General features: G+C 34.6%; 1 protein-coding gene across 1 annotated transcript in view; it reads right to left on the bottom strand.

Moving 5' to 3' along the window:
• Window positions 1-893: 893 nt before the first annotated feature.
• LOC128990379 (atrial natriuretic peptide-converting enzyme-like) overlaps window positions 894-17,913 on the bottom strand; it is a 73,968-nt gene continuing 56,948 nt past the window's right edge. The window contains exons 3-10 of the mRNA XM_054412726.1: window positions 15,895-16,044; window positions 14,433-14,812; window positions 11,352-11,475; window positions 6,442-6,684; window positions 5,136-5,252; window positions 4,209-4,347; window positions 2,925-3,025; window positions 894-1,577 (exon numbers count right to left, since the gene is read on the bottom strand). Of these exons, the coding sequence (XP_054268701.1) occupies window positions 1,426-1,577; window positions 2,925-3,025; window positions 4,209-4,347; window positions 5,136-5,252; window positions 6,442-6,684; window positions 11,352-11,475; window positions 14,433-14,812; window positions 15,895-16,044 (1,406 nt within the window). The 3' untranslated portion in view covers window positions 894-1,425. The remainder of the gene's footprint in view (window positions 1,578-2,924; window positions 3,026-4,208; window positions 4,348-5,135; window positions 5,253-6,441; window positions 6,685-11,351; window positions 11,476-14,432; window positions 14,813-15,894; window positions 16,045-17,913) is intronic.

Below are 17,913 nucleotides of genomic sequence, written 5' to 3'. Positions count from 1 at the left end.
ACATAAAGCATCACAAAATATAGAAAAAGTAATTAATTAATTTTGCTCATGTTATAACATGGTTTCTCAGGGAGCGTAAGTTAATTACATATGAGGAAGGGGCATAAGTACATTTGAGAAAGGGGTGGTATGTACATATGACAAAGGGGCGTAAGTACATATGAGGAAGGGGCATAAGTACTGTACATTTGACAAAGTTGTATAAGTACATATGAAAAAGGGGTATAAGTACATATGAAAAAGGGGTGTAAGTACATATGAGGAAGGGGTGGGAGTACATATTATATGTACTTACGCTCCTTCGTCTTGCAAGCGTCAACTTTTTGGCTTATGGCTTATGCTTATATTATTAGTTATAGGCCTATTGTACAGTTTTTCCACTCTTTGTCAGCATTTTTTCAGCAATTGTCTATGTCAGCGGCATATTTAATGAAGAAGTTTTCATCAACAACACTTTTAAGATAAAGCTCTAAATCCACCAAATTTGTGTATGCCAGTGACCGAACCCAACCCTCTCAAACCAAAGTCTGAGACGCTAATCACTAGGCCTACAACACACCTAACCTACACCTCTTCACTTTTATATTCTACTCTGGTATGTTTTCATTTTAACTTAATGTTTGTCTCGTAAACATTAATTTGTGGATTGTTTTAGACACAAATTGCTGAACTATTCTCTGTTACCAACAAGGGTTCTTTTCAAAGATTAATCGTGAATTTCATTAAGATACACTCACCCTGGCATATAAGTCTTTAGCAATTTGCAGATGACCTGATTTATCCTGAAACTTAATTTGCAAAACCTAACAAGACCTTTGATTCAAAATAAAATATTTTCTAAAAATTAAGAACACATTCTTTGGGAAATACAGTCTAGGTAATAATATGCAAAATATTGTTATCACATTTATTTTACAAGTATAAAACCTATCAATGTACAAAAAAATGAAAATAACATTAGTAGTAAAAAAACTGTACAAATATTACGATATATCACAACTTGGCTTTGAGAGGACCTAAAAAATTTTAAAACCATTCTAGAAAATGATAAGACTCAGTTTTCAATTCACGACTGATATCACAGCCTCAAGGTTTATTTTATTAAGAGTGGAATTCAAAAGTTCCTTTTCATAAAACTTCTAAGAAAATTAGATTTTTCACATTTTTTATAGTCAGTACCTTCAATATTTTGTGTTTTCTGCAATACTACTCTTTTTAATTTATATTTTATTAAGTTCCATTATTCGTTTTTCAACAACACTAGATTTTATCCATTTCTTCCTTATGCATATACCAACAGACTGGCCTTATCAAATTTCACAGTCATCAAGCGTATTTACAAAGCAAATTTACAAGATCGCTCCCAAATCCATTGACGGCTGATGGGCCGTTCCACTGGCACTGCCTAAACCCTGTAGCGTTAGGTTATGTCGTCGGCGCACCACAGTTAGTCTCGTCTGCTCCGTCTGAACAATCGTTGACGTTGTCGCAAATCTGGCTTAGTGTGATACATCGTCCGTCAACGCAGCGTAGTTCTCCACTTGGGCAAGGCGACGTGTGCGAGCTCGGGATCAGCACTGGGGACATGAATGAATTAAGCACTCTGCAAGCTGTGATGGAAATACGTATCTCAATACCTGTATTGAACTGTTTGCTGCCTGGTTGGACGTCCCTGAAAGTGATAGTAGTTTAAATAAACCACTATAAATCCAACAACCCTATGTTGCTTTTTGTTATCCCCCCTCGGCAATATTATAATACCCCCGCTGCAGCAAACCTGCCGACTAAGCAAATCTCCATTTGTCAAAATTAATTTTCAATTCTATTTAAATAACATTAGGTTTAACAAGTAGGTACCTAGGTTTGCTGCTACAAGGAAATTAATATTAATAAAGTGTAGTTTTTGGTAAAATATTAATAGGTTAGTATAAAATAAAGAGATTTGCCAAGTTTATCAAAATATATTCATAAACAAGCAAACTACAACATTTAACAATATCTTCCATAAGAATAACATGTGAATTTTAAATTTCTTTTTAAATTTTCTCTGTTACCAATAACAGTACAATAACACTTTGATATGCTAAATTATTCGTTTTTTAAGCTCTTTTTATAAGAATCTAGAGAGAAATTGGAAAAATTTGTGTTTTGAGGGCCAAAAATGAGAAAAACCAATTTTTACCCCGTAAAACGCCTGATGATCCCATGGTCTGATCATGCTGGTTCGCGAACTCATTCAAGTTTATCCTGCCTTACACCTTTAAACAAAATTTCATCAAAATCGGACAAAAATTAGTTGAGTTATCACCTTACGGACACATATATAACTCTATATAGGCTATGTATATAGATACATGTTATGTATATACGAGTACATATATAAAAATTTGAATGAATGGTGTTTTTGGCCTCTGGGGACATCAAAATGAAAAAGTAAATCAGTCCCGGGCCTAGGTCTTAACGTGCCACCTACGGTAATAGCTACTTCCCTATAGGAAAATTCGTTAAAAAAGACAGGTCATGCCCTTCCTTATCATGAAGAAATTAGAAAATGATTAGCAAATAAATAATAGGTGAAATAAGTAAAAAAAAGCTAGATAGTTTTCCCCTAATTTTGCCTTAATTTACAACTAAAGGTGCCATTTTGATATTTTAAATCTGGCCAAATTAATTTTCCCCCTAAAACAGGTCTAATCTGCCTTAAAACACATACCAAGTTTGATAAAGATTGGTTTTAAAAAATGTTTATGTAAAAATACAGTTTTGAGATACCTTTATTTTTTATCGCTTTATACTTATATAACAATAAACTCAGAGTTTGGGTGTTTAGGACACCCTGTGTATTAGTTTTACAGTTTCCCCACAAACCCTATCTCCTAGTAATACACAATTATATCCTAGCTTGATAGTATGATGTACAATACCTTCTGTCATTTGACAGTTGAACTCGTCTGATCCGTCGGAACAATCTCTTCTTCTGTCACACTTCCAGTCAAGTGGTATACATTTGTGATCAGCAGAACATCTTGAACAAATTAAAAGTGAAATCTTATATACTGATTATTATTATTACATAACTGTGTTTATGAATATTGAAATGATTCAGTTAAGTTATGAATTTCCCTGTCATAATAAACCACTAATTTGACGAATATATAGTCTGTATGATGGAACCTGTCCCCTGACCCTTCATCTCCGTGGGTACTGGTTAACACGTTCACTGCGGCATACATCAAACAGGCGCTTCCGAATGGTGTTGAGGCCCGGGCAAAGCCCCGGCGGGCTACCGAATCAGCAAAAGCAAATGGCATTCAAATATTTCAGTCTGACTAATCACAAAAGAGCAGCGGTGATTGTGCTGCGTTACCCCGAGGGTGGACGTAGTTCACTGAAACACCCAAGGGTAGCATCAATAACTGGATCCTTAGCCAGTGTCTTTGTAATGTGGCTCGAAGAGAGAAAATCCTCAAAACCGGGACAAAAGCATTGCCAGGCTCACATTCTCAGCTACAGCCTGGCAACGATTATAACGTTCCGCGTCAATGACTGCTCACGCTGACTGTCTGTTCAAAGTTAAATCATTGGAACTGCTGATTACGACTGCACAGCACGTGGATTGCAGCTGGCACCAGCTGATTTAGACCGCTCAGCTGCGAACGTGTTAAGGGCCGGTCCAGGTAGGTAGAATGGGTTTATTAGGGTTGATGATTTGAAGTAATACATTGAACACAGACACACACATATTAAATACTACCCATATTAAATTATAGCTTAAAAAAGGCAATTGGGCCTGAGCGGCGAGCACTCAAAATTTCTATTGCACAGGGTCTTCCTCCACTGTAAGTGTTGTAGTACACAAGGGTTGGACTTTGCCCTTGACACTAGTGACTAGTGCTAGACACCACTTACGTATCATTGAATGTTTTCTCTGTACCTCACCTCTCTGTGGTAGCTCAAAATGCTGATGGAGACCACAATTAAATTGTCTGGGTAGCCGAGTGGTGATAGTCTTCAAATTCAAATCTGATGGTCGCTGGTTCGATTCCAAGAATCGCTACTGGAACTTGATGCCATGTGTCATCGAGATATAAATTGAAGATGTTATTCAACAAAAATATCAACGCTTTATGTTAACAAAACCAGGGTTTGGATTGTTCTCTTTCACAATGTTAAAAAATTACAATGGCATAAATAGACACAAAAATTACCTGAACTCGTCTTGAGAGCATTTTGTGCAGTTAGTTTCATCATCCCCCAAAGGACAGTCTCTGTTTCCATCGCAGGCCCAGCGCCACGGGATACAGGTGCCGTCGGAACAGCGGAACTCATTCTTGAGGCACTCGTCTCCTACAACAGTGCTCGACAGAGAAATATGGAAAACATATCACGGTTCATCTTAGATAAGAGAATAAGTTGAGGTAAATTGATTTAATCAACAAAAGATCTTTAATTTGTAGAGGTAAATGTATATAATACATAATCATTCCTCTTTGCTGCCTTCACACTTAAATTTCATTTTAATTTTTAAATTGTATAAAGAAATAAAGCTGATAACAACATTGTAACAGCAAATTCTGTGGCTTTGAAATATGTAAACAACAATAACTTCATGGCTTAGTCTTAGGCCTACATAGTAGCTATGACACGACCAATTGATCATTCATGATATGTCCACTTCTGTGTATATACACTTATTCTATAAATCTAGTAATATATGTAAAGAAAAAATATATTTTAAATACATTTTTTATACTACTTTTTGTAATCCTTACACTAGGGCATATATGCAAACCGTGTTCCCTCAAAACAAGAATGTACATTCCAAAAGTATAGGTTAAAATATATAGCACAGGTATAATAATCATAGTACCTACCATAATTATGTAGTTCTAATTACGCTAAATAATTCTGAAATCTCAATTGATTCTTAGCAAAAGACACTTTATTTAAAACAATTCCACAACAAATTTCCTTTTTAAATCTGTTACTTAACGTAACATATGACTTCAATGAAGTACGACTTGGCAATATGGTTATACAATTTACTTATGCCTAAGCCTAGAGTTAACTATTTTTTTAAGTTAACATGCCCCAATACATGCACTCAATTTCTTAAAAACAAAGTTATAAGTCACCTCTCGCAAGGTTTATACACTCTTCCTGGTTATTGGAGTCGGGATAAATGTCACAGTTGAAAACCTGTGATAAATCTAATGAGTCCAGGATGAAATCTCTGCATTCCTCTTCAACAGCTGTAACATAAAAATGTCACACTTTTAAATAGTCAAATGTGGAAAGTAGAGAATCCAAAAACAACCAGAGAAAACAATGTTAACACCTAAGATGATCTTTTAAGAAAGAAGGTAGGGCAGTCAAATGCTGTTGGATATTCCAAGGATCACAGCATGGTGGAAGGAAAATACATAGGTGTGCTATTCCCATCATATTCTGACGTCACTCAGATTGCAAACAAAAGATCACCTGATTGTAACTGTCAAATTAGTATTTGTTTTGATTTGGTTGTTATTGTTTTTATAATGAACACATTCAACTATTTTGAATGTGCTCAGCGAGTACTTCTAATATAGAAATTCTCGAAAGATACCAATCGACAATGCTGAGGAAGATAACAAATGCACCATGGTATGTCAGCAATAGGACACTACATCAAGACCTTAAGATGCCTACAGTTAAGGACGAAATCATGACCATAACTGAACGATATATTACGAAATTGGAATCTCATCAAAATCATTTAGCTCTTAACTTATTAAACAACATGGATACAATTTACAGACTTAAGAGGCCATCAATTCTCGACCTGCCCTACAGATTTTTGTAAAGTGTTTTTATTGAAAAATTTGTTGTTGAGAGTGCTTAACAGCTATTTTTAATGTTCCAAAGTCAATTTTTCGTATTACGTAGTATTTACTTATTGTTCAATATATAATAGAACAGATTGTAAAGTAAATAAATAAAAAAAAAAAAAAACTATTTTGAAAACATAATATTGCCAATAACAATCAAATAAAAAAAAAACATACTAAATTGACAGTTTACAATCAGGTGATCTTTTGTGGTCTTTTGAGTGACGTCAGAATATGATGGGAATAGCACACCTATGTATTTTCCTTCCACCATGGGATCACAGAATACTAGATGTTAGATTGCTACGCCAAAACACACTAGTGTGAAAAATTTTAGGCGATGATCAGTGAAGGATTTTTGTAAAATATGATTGAAACGATAGCTTTATTACTGACTAAGATCAGCTGTTTCTTTAGCCAGAATTAACTTTTTAAGTCCTGTGTTAGAGGACAGCTGGGTACAGTTTCAAACTATAAAATAGATACCACTCTTAGAGAATATATTAAGATTAGGCACCCAAGAGGGCCATCAGTTGTCATGTAGCCAAGCGATTAAATCAATCCAACAAAGTACCTCTACAAGCCTTCCTGCACGGAGGAAGAATGCTATGACCCACACTGCGACACTCCGGCTCTAGAAGTGAGCATAGAAACTGTCGTATCCTGGCACTACAGCTGGTGCTGGAGATCATCTCAAAGTAAGGCAAGACGGTGTCTAGGTCCAGAGCAGACGACACTCCGGGGATGACTGGTGCAGCTGTTAGGTCCCATGGGAGCACACCACGGCACAGAGACAGTCGTGGGGATGAACAGACACCTGGGCAGAAGGGAGTATTGTTAATGAATTTGGTTTTGTTAGAGTAATTCTTAGCACCTTTTACTTAGGTGCGAGTGTAATAGGTACATATAAGATTATTAAAGGCTTGAAGATCATTGAACATGGAACATAGAACATGTGCCATGGGAGGTCGCTATGGTAGAGTGACAATCAAGGGAATGAACCTAGAAGGAAAGTTAAAACAATTGTTAACTAATTTGGTTTTGTTGTTAGACTAATTTTTAGCACCTTGTAATTGGGTATAAGAGTATTGGTATGTAAAAATACCTCTGCCGCAGCAAACCTGCAGACTAAGCCAATTTCGATTTGCCTGAATCGATATACAATTAAATCTGTTTAAATAACATTTAGTTGTAAAATATTAATAGCTTACTATAAAATAAATCAATTTGTCAAGTTTGATAAAAATATATACATAAACAAGCAAACTGAAACATTTTACAATATTCTCCAAAAGAATAACATAGGCATTTTAAATTTACAATTTTTTTAATTTTCTCCATAACCAAAAACCGCACAAAAACACTTCAACATCCAAAATTATTTGTCTTTTTAACCTCTTTAAAATGGTCTAGAGAGAAATTGGAAAATTTTGTGTTTTGATGGTCAACTATAAGAAAAACAAATTTTTACCCCATAAACCCCCCACCCTGTACAACGTACAACCCCATTTTCCATCGTCCAATCATGCTAGTTCACAAACTCATTCAAGTTTATCTCGCCTTACACCTTCAAACCAAATTTCATCAAAATCTAACTAAAATTACTCAAGTTATCGCGTTCTCAGACACACACACACACATATATATCTATATATTTAATACGCTAGGCATATTTTTGTCATAATTGTTTTGAAGCTGCTATGCATCCGATCACCAAGTTTGAGGTGTCGTTGGATAGGATGTGGCACGTAGATTTGCCATCTATCAAACAATCTTTGAAATCCCATCAGGGCTCTGCCCCAGTGGCCTTCAAAGTTCCCATGTTATCCTTATGGGGAAAATTTTTGTTTACATTTGAACAGATGAATACTTTGAAATTTACACTAATATTTGAAACAGCTGGTTATACTCAAATTGAAATTAATGGAAACATGACAAAGATTTTGAAGAGATAAAAATGTACACTGTTTTTTTTTACAATAATTGGTGTTTCACTGCAAAACACGTTATTAGGGTGAATTTTAAAGTGAACTGACAGTACAGCAGTTACACGTAATTGTTGTGATTTTTAAGATCTTCGTTTTACAGAAACTAAATAAAAGGATTATATTAATGAGTGGAGAATATCAATATCCAAGGAACAATATATTTTTTGTAATTAATTGTATCTATTGTAAGAGATATATATACATTCTTCTGTATTTATGATAAGTGTACAAGAATAATTATCTGAAGTTATTGATATTATTTATAAACATTTTTTCACCTCAAAAAAGAATATTTGATTATATCAGAAGTTAGGAAGGGTGGGACCCAAAGATTCAGGAAAACACCATTATTGTGTTAAACAGGAATCTTGATATGTCGTCAGGCTTGATTAAGGAAGGTAAAGAAATAACTTTTAACAACATGTGGAAGAAATGTAAAATACAAAAAAATGAAAGGAGTCTTCATGAAATTATCAGGCCATGCCAGAGAAAATAGAAGCATGACTGGAAAGCATTTGATGACGCTGTACAAAGGGTGTTAAGCCAGCGCTTTACGGATGCAAGTTCTAGGGTAAGGATGTTAGGATTGAAAGATTTTAAAATAAACATTTGAGTATGCAAAAAAGAGTTTTCACGGCAAATAAGTCCCAGACTTCAGCCAGAGGGGGGGGGGTGGGAACGAGGGGGTTTCCGAGAAAGAAAAAGATTTATCACGGGACCTGGCAAATAAGTCCCAGACTTCAGCCAGAGGGGGGGTGGGAACGAGGGGGTTTCCTAGAAAGAAAGAAGATTTATCATGGGACCTGGCAAATAAGTCCCAGCCAAAGGTGTTGGTGGGAACGAGAGGGTTTGGTTTATCATTTAGGTTATCATCAATTAATCAAAAGAGAATCTTTTACTGACTTTCACAAAAGGAACTGCAAAAACGGCAGGTAAACTGCGAACCCAATTAGGCCTTTTACCATCACCAGCTTTAGCAAAAAAGCCAAGAAACGAGAAAACGCCAAATAAAAAAATCAATACAAATCCTTCTTCTCCTTCGTCTTAATTGCGCACGATTTCGTGCGCCAGGTTCTCTAGTATATATAATTAGATGTATATATATAAATATATAAATACATATACTGTATAAAAATTTGAACGAATAATGTTTTTTGCCTCTGGGGACATCAGAATAATTAAGTAAATCAATTCTGGGCTCAAGTCTTACTTGATAAATACTTGGTTATAGCTGATTCCCTATAGGGGAATTCGCTAAGATCAATTGTTTCATTAGCCATGACGATTAAGACTTTAAAATATTTGGTCAGGCCCTTTGGGAGGACAGTATGGTCGAGGGAAAAAGGAAAATAATAGACAGAAAGTGGATTGTGTTGGTCACTAGAGCAAGGACCATTAAAGGCTAAATATCACTAAAAAGGACCCATGGGAGCACAGCAACAGTCTGGAGGGGAGGCGTAGGGAATCTCGAATCCCAATCAGAAAGAAGGGTTACAGGAATAAGTCGAGTGAGAGATTGGAGAACACTTGTTACCACAAAATGAGCCACTGTTACGTGACATTATTTTATGACCATTGGATGAACACACATATCCCGTTTTTACATGTAAACCAGGGCTACTCTCCCTTCTCATTCAACAATACCACCACTGCAAGAATTTAAAAATGGAATTCACCTCGTACTTTGTGCAAGAGTGATGTCTCCATTCAAATAAATTAGTAAGAAATAAATCTGATCTGATTCTTAAGCCAATATCATTAGCCAAGCCAAAGGATAAAAGCTTTATTGAAAAATAATGAACAAAAAAGTAATATTCATATAATAACTAGATGTATTTCCTCAAGAGAGTTTAATCAGTGCTATAATTTTTGATCCTATGAATAATTAAAATAAACTTAGCGTTGGTTTCAGTTTTTAATAAAACAGCTGAGATAAAAACAAAAATGTTTAAAATTCATTGGAATACAAATATTTATATTTTTTATTAGTATATGTTATTATTTTATCTTAAAAAAATTTAAATTTTTCTTAATATGAATTATAAAGACAAACTTAGCAATGATACGAAAGAGTATTTAAAAGAAGATCCAAAGAAGACTTCAAGATCATTTCCATGGAGTCTTTTCATGTTGTGTTTACTAAAATTTGCAGAGTGTTGTGTGATACTCAAATTTAAACGCTTACCGTATATGTTAAGGGCAGATGGTTCAAAAAATGCCAAACCACTTACTGAGACAACTAATCAGTCCTTGAACGAATTGATTTATCTTTGGTTATTTCCTGATACTCTTTCGCCAGTTATTCTTGTAGAGCCTGTTGAATTACTCATGCCTTCTCTGCAAGCAGCAGGATTGCTATTAGCAATGTTGTTGAACTATTTGAGAATCAAGTGTGGAAAATTCATTGAAAGCAAAAAGACTGTTCAAAACTGTTATTTTCAAATCAATTCTATCATAATTTACTTCACTCTTCTAGTTATTTTCCTTACAGGAATAGAAGTTGTTTATCAAATATCTAAAGTTTTACACTCGGTCCATATGCTTTTTGTTCACGTAAGCTACAAAGATGCTTTTGTTTATCTGATTATTAGTTGGAATTTACTAGCCATACAGCTATACCTATTGTATGAAGGACTTAAATTACAAGTAATATATTAAATTGATATTAATGTATACATTTTTAATTTTTATAGTAGGCTAAATGAAAAGCAAATATTTTCTGTAAAGGTAAGCACTGTAGGTATAGTCAATGGTAATAGTTATATAGAGGAAATAATATTTTAAGAGTTATTGATTTTGTGTTTTGTTTCATCTTTTTGAAAATTAATTATCAAAACATTTGAATTTAACATAGCCTATTATGTATTGTTATGCATGTTTGGTAGCCAGCACTTCTGAAATCTAACATCCAAGAATGACTGTGTACAAACGGAGAATTTTATTTTCTCCTCCTATAGTCTATACACATAGTTTACAGAGAAAACATTGTTTTTGTCTAAATGTCTCAGTTTTGGAAGATATGTATATTTTGGTTACCACTAAACCCATAAAGTAATTTCTATTGATGAAATTTAAAATGTGGTGGGGGGGGGGGTACTAATCCACGATACCTCAGCTAGTGTAGGTAGGTACCTATATTTTATTTTATTGGAAATTTTGTTTTTAAATGGTGATTTTTCTATAAAACCCCATAAACTAACGCAGATAATCTTAATTTCACAAAAAAACCTAAACAATTTAAATACAACTTAGATTTTTTTATAGTCCTTTTAAGTATAAACATAAACTAAATGGTACAACTCTTATTGCTCTAATAGTTGTGGTTCATAAGTTATCACAATTTGTGTGACTAGCCAATAAAATTACTCCCACTGATTACTATTATAAGGGTTGTTGGTTGCTTATAAGCTAATGGGAGGGAGTATATATGTATCATATCGCTGATACCGTTTATTTCTATTGTTTAAAACTATACTCTACTCCAGATACTACTTACTCTCGGTCTCGTTGACGTCACTCTGAGAAGGTGTGATGCTGACCATGTGAACTGTAGGGTTGGACGAGGGTAGAGTCGGAGAAACCCTGGGTGGAACCGTGTTTACTTCCTTAGTGGGGGAAACCTGGGAAACAACCCCAATAGAAAAGCATTTAGCAAGGGTGGTTCCAATGTAATTTCTTAAGTTTGATGGGTCAACTTATAAAAAAATGAAAAGGTGTAAATTTGCTGAAATCCTGGAAATCTGGTTTGAGCTTATAGAATTAGTAGGACCTGTAGACAATTTGATGTTATGGCTTTTGGATAGTGTACCTTACAGTACCTAGACTTTCGCGGCCGGTGTCATCAACGAGAGTTGCCAGACGTTTCGGCACTATGAAGTGGCATCCTCAGTGGCTAGGCTCGGACTAAATTAGGGAAATTTGTCCAGGTATATCTGTATCCAGGGCAAAACGTCTGGCAACAGATAGTGTATCGATGCGGTTGATGCCAAAACACCACCATGAACTTATTTTAGTTAAATCCTATACGTAAATCATGGCCCAATTATGTGACTACTGATTCAAATATTACTGAATTATGTCAAATCAAAACTCAATGTTCAATTCTTATAATTTAATAAGCTTCTTAAGAGCATATACTAATATTGTTTAAAAACATTTAATTTGTACAGAAAAATATGTAACTTTGGATTGTACGGTACTAAAATTATAGACATTACAGTAAGAAAACAAATAAACAGACAAATTTGCATACAAAGCTTATTAATTAGTCATGTTTAATAGTCTACCATGGTACTACTGTACTACTGATATACATTAAAAACGCTGTACCCGGTATTTATTTCCACTGAAGGTGGTCATGTGGACATTGGTAAGTAATTTTGTGTTTGTTGATTTCTTCATAGTTTTGTAGTCGTTACCATAGACTAACCAACACAAGTAGACTTCTCATCCCATTGTACATTTTGAAGCTTATTTTTCGTGTCTAGTTCATGTCCGGTAACACTGGATCGCTAATGTCGACGAAATTTTGTTTAAATTATTTTAGGGTTAATTTATTGATTTGTTCTTTTGGTTATACAACTAGGGGACGAGTTATTGTTTATGATTAGATCGACAGCTTGTATTATTTATTGTTAAACGAGGTTTTAAATAACTGAAATAAAAAGAAACAAATTGTAAACAAAATACGACCTCTACAGAGCACTGTAAAGAACTAACAATAAAATTGGCTTCAAGCTGTTCGCTGTTCTATAAGGATGGGAAATCTACTGAGAGAGTATGTTTTATCTATGTCTTTACTGTGTTGTTAGCTGGTCATGTAGCCTATATATAGACAAAAATTTACTGTACAACTGAGTGAAAATTTAAAAACGTACGTTTTCATGTCCCTGGCCTTTTACTTCGTAGATACTGGATTTGTAGTTTATTATTATGTGTTTTAATATTTTTTGGGACGGGGGCAACATGTTACACACATTTATTTGGTTTTAAATAGGTTCTAGGTATTTTTTTCGTATTTTTAAAGTCTCGAAATTCACGACCATGACGTGTCCCTAGGGTACATTTTCCAACTTTCACGCTGTTTTTAGACTAATTATTCATGCCGAAATAAATAAAACTATATTTTTACGTCATCAATGGTTATTAAACTTACAAAAAAGGAGCATATTATAATTTTATTGTCATTACAAACTGACTACCATGACTAAATAAGTCTGTCCCTCGATTTGGCGTCACGACCATTTAGGAAAGATTTTCAACTTTGGAGCACGACAGTGGCAAGCCTGGCGTCGATGGAGTCAGTTGGTTTTAGAGACTAGTTCGGGGTGTACGTCAGGATTGTAGTGCCGGTCGTTTCGAGTTGAAAGGAGGAATTACAAGATTAATAAAGGAAAGATTGTGTTTTTTGTAATTTTGGTGTGTCCATGACCGTACACAGTCATTCGATGAAGTAGACATTGTGTTAGTTTTTGTTTATAAGATATTTCAATTGCTAGATTAACCTAGAAGTCCACTTTGTATCCTCGAACATGAGGTGCAGGGCTACCGCCAGAACAGAGCCAAATAGCTTGTAATTTCACGACCAAAGTTTCACGACCATCGCGGGTTTTTTCACGACCAATCCAGCCTTATGGATTATAGTGTGTTTGGTCGTGACAATAACTTAAATACAATTGTAAATTGAACAGTTTAGTGCAATTTAAACACATATTTTTATTATAACTAACAGGATAATTGAAGGATTGTTTAGAAAGATTTAGATTATTCCAGACAATTCACGACCGTACCGCTTGTCCCTGACCATCACGTTTATGATTTCTATCATAAAATTTCAAAAATTAAAATATCGTCATATTTCAATGTTTTATACACAAAAGAAGCACACCTCTATACAAAACATAACGATTTTTCGGGTCTCAGGTAAGTTTTTTCGGAGTTATACAAACTTAAAAAGATTTTATTGGCTTTTTTTCAATTTTTGAGTTTTTTTTCTTTTTTTCTAGAAAGACCAAATATACCAAAAGCTCAGTGACCTTTTTATTGTATAATGGTCATAAAAGTAAATTAGTTTATAGCAAAACATAGTTATAAAAATAATATTAACTATTTTTAATATTCATTTAAACGTCCGTTATGGTCGTGACAGGATTTTGTGTTTTTCCACTAAAGATGTTCTTTTAAAAAGAAACTACCAAACATATTGCGTTACCATGGACATTTTATGAAACTTCAAATGTTAATGAAATAAAAAAATAATAAAAGTTTTGAAAAAAGGGGGAAAAAATTAGGAAAGTGCTTTTCCTGAAAACGTGCGTTTTTAAATTTTCACTCAACTATTATAGAGGTCTCGACTATCCGACCCACCTTGTTATCTGAATCTTTCCTGTAGGATAAAATTGTCATATTTTTGCATAATATCACTTTACACCAGAGCGGTGACATCAAGACAACTCATTTTGCTATTGTTTGTACTATCGGAAAATAATAGTCAGACTAGACACGCACATGCTATCCTAAACAATCAATACTACTATAGTTGTTATTTGTGACCGATCTTACAATGGTTGAGATTTACCTGATATTCACCATATTTGTGGCCGTTGGGTATCTTCTTGCTGAGCAGTCCTCCAGGTGTGCTGATGAAGCGTCCGGTGGTCCTCGGAGGTCCGACAGACTGTGACGTCACCATCCGCTGGGATTTGTCAAAACTTGAGAGTAATTTGTCCACAAAGTTCTTATCCCCAGCGTGAATCCCACTGGTACGAAGGGTGGTGGAGATCTGTACGTAAGGTTTGTTGGTTATCAACCTCCGATTGCTCAGAGTGGCCGGTTTTGATTCTGAAGTGTCGAAATCATCTTCCTCTTCAAAATGCTCTGTTTCACCAATCTCGATGTCGGTTTCAGGAATCACTTCGAATATTTCCTGACCTTCGATCTGGACGGTTGCATTTTGTCCTGTGAATTAATTGTATAAGAAAATCTCAATTGGTTTTATTTTTATAGAATAAATTTACTTAATCTCCACTTTTTTAGAATAATTTTTTATTTTGCTGATTATGGCTATAAAATTGTTTAAGTAAAAATAAATAGTAAAGTCATAGTCTTATAGCAATTTCCAGCTACAAATCATGGCTACGATTATATTGCTGTGAAGCAATGTTTACGTTTGTTGCCACGCTATCCAAATCCTTGAAGCGAAAACCTTTGTGTAGGTGTGCAACTGAATCGAATCTATGTTTTAAAATTTGTTCAAAAACTGTTAGTTTATTTTTTCATAGGTAACACCATAGACTAACCAACACAAGTAGACTTCTCATTCCATTGTAAACTTTGAAGCTTGTTTTTTTTTCTCGTTTTAGTGTAGTTTTGTTAAACAAAATTTTGTTTCTATTATTTTAGGGTAAATTTTATAATTTGTGCTTTACTGTTTAGCTAAATAACTAAGGGACGAGTGTTATTGTTTATGATTAGATCGCTTTATTAGGTAAAACAAGGTTTTAAATTACTGAAATAACAAAAAATAAATTGTAAACAAAACACAACCTCTACAGTGCACCGGACAGAACTATTGATAAAATTGTCTTCAGCTGAAAGGATGAGAAATCTACTAGGGGGGTATGTTTATTTTATGGTACCAACCACGAATACTGGAATACTTTAACAAAACAGGTATGGATCATAAACATAAACAAATGACTTTGTTGGTCCAAAAATAAATATTATTTAACATGGAATTGTCAAAATCATATGTTAATGCTATTTTACTATTAGTATAGGATTCGGGCCAGCAACGTCATTTGTTTAAATGCTTGTGATCAATACCGGTTTTGTTGGGTACCAACTAATGCATTTAATGCATTCAATTTTATCTAAATGTGAACAATGCTCTAAGTCCACTTATTGCTGATTTATTAAGCGACTCAACAACTTGTTATATTAGAACATCGAGATGGACTGACTGCTTCACAAAAAAGTTGATACAAACATGATTCCGCGTTAATTGCTACTACAAAAAGTCTATTAAGTTGTAAGCAGACCTGTCTCAGTCCGGTAAGTGACTCTAGTATGGTCCAGAGCAATCTCTTCTCCCTCCATTGTCACCAGCTGGTGTGGATGACTTCCCTCCATTCCTGACACCCCCTCCTGCCCCACATCCCACAGCTTATTGTGATCCTCCTCGGGTGAATCTGTGAACAAATTACTCTAATTAAATCAACTTCTACCAGTATTTACAAAATGCTTTATGTATTCACACAAAGAAGTAAGGTACAGAGGAAACATGCAATGGCGTGTGTCTTTTCCTAGTGCTATCTCGTCCAAGTGCTACTGCTAATCGTCCAAATTCTCCAAACTTAGGGTGGGGGTTCATCCCCTTCCATCAACTAGTGCTATATTGTCCAAAACCCCATAATATTTTTCGCCTCAAAGGTCTACAAAAAACTATGGAAACTTTTGTAGTAGCCTACCTTTACAATTAACTAGCCGTATAGATATTATGTAAAAACAAAATACAGGGTGAAGTGTGCCCGCTGTTTTATTCGAAAATCATAATAAGTCAAATGGTAAGTGCCTTGGATTTTTTATTTTAAAAATTTTAGTGGTCCAATAAAATATTTTAGTCACCATTTTTCCAATATGGCCACCAACATTGATTTTTCTTATGGAACACCCTGTATTTTATGATCTATTCCGATAGAAAAAATGTAATCAAGACAATGTTACTCTTGTGTTTTTTTTTTTTCATAAACCGAACCGGTTCAAAGATAATAATGGTTAAAGTTTTGAAATTTCGGCATGAGAAAGAGTTTCGATAAAGGCCTAAAAGCATGCCAGCTGTTTGATTCGAAAACTATTCGAAGTTTCACAACTTTAACCATTATTATCATTGAAACGGTTAGGTTAATAAAAAAATAAAAAAACACAAGAGTAAAATATGTCTTAAAATTACATTTTCTACTGGAATACATCATAAAATACAGGGTGTTACATAAGAAAAATCAAAGTTGGCAGCCATATTGGAAAAATGGCGGCTACAATATTTTTTCGACTTGACTAAAATTTTTTAAATAAAAAATCCAAGGCACTTACTAATTAATTTAAACATCTTTGCCACCAAGACTGATAATTGAATATAATATAATAGGTTACGTACCGGTACCTTATTCCGTCTTCAGTCTTAACTTAGTCAATGCTGGATGCTAGGATAGTTCTGTCGTGTCCGCCGTGTAACCTGCGTCGGTTTGTCCCGTTTCAATGTGGCCGGCCTATCGTAATTGTTTTTGTAACTATATTTATGTAAAATGTGTAAACTTTATGTGTCGTCAACCTGCATGTATACATTGATGAAGACTTACGTCGGATTTTTGACCATATTCAATTGATGTTTTAAATAAGGATTTGATAATGGGACTTTGTTCCCGAAACTAGTCATCCAGCATTGACTAAGTTAAGACTGAAGACGGAATAAGGTACGTAACCTATTATATTATATTACTAATTAACTTTTTTCGATAGCTCTTATAGTTTTCGAATAAAACAGCTGGCACACTTATATCAATCACCCTGTATCTAAATATATAAAAGGCAAAGCCCTCACTGACTGACTGACTCACTCACTCACTCATCACTAATTCTCCCACTTCCCATTTACCTAGGAGGCTGAAATTCGGTACACCGATTCTTTGGGCAACTAAGTAGTTTTTATTCTGATCGGGCTTTCGGGCTCCGCCCCAGTGGCTCTGGAGTTTCCCATGTTATCCTTATGATTTTTCATATTTAAAAGGAATTTCTTAACAGCTGTTTCAATAAAACAAGTTGGTTCTGTTCTATGATGTTCATTAGCATTAAAGTTACATGGATTACCAACAGGGTGCAGCACTTTTATTTTTTTTAATTTTTGACTACAGCCAATTTGCAACCAAAAGGTGAGTGAGCGTAGCGAACGGGACTTCAACCTGGAAGCGAGTTAGCATAGCGAACAAGCTAACCTGAAGGCAAGTGAGCGGAGCGAACAAGCTCCAACCTAAAGGTGAGTGAGCGTAGCGAACGAACTTCAA

This window comes from Macrosteles quadrilineatus, unplaced genomic scaffold, assembly GCF_028750875.1.
Source record: "Macrosteles quadrilineatus isolate MER2022 unplaced genomic scaffold, UCM_ALF_1.0 Scaffold_3__2_contigs__length_128488019, whole genome shotgun sequence".
In the NCBI taxonomy this organism is placed as follows: domain Eukaryota; kingdom Metazoa; phylum Arthropoda; class Insecta; order Hemiptera; family Cicadellidae; genus Macrosteles; species Macrosteles quadrilineatus.
Note: the sequence above shows the minus strand (reverse complement) of the source record. Positions and strands in the feature narration are given on the sequence as shown.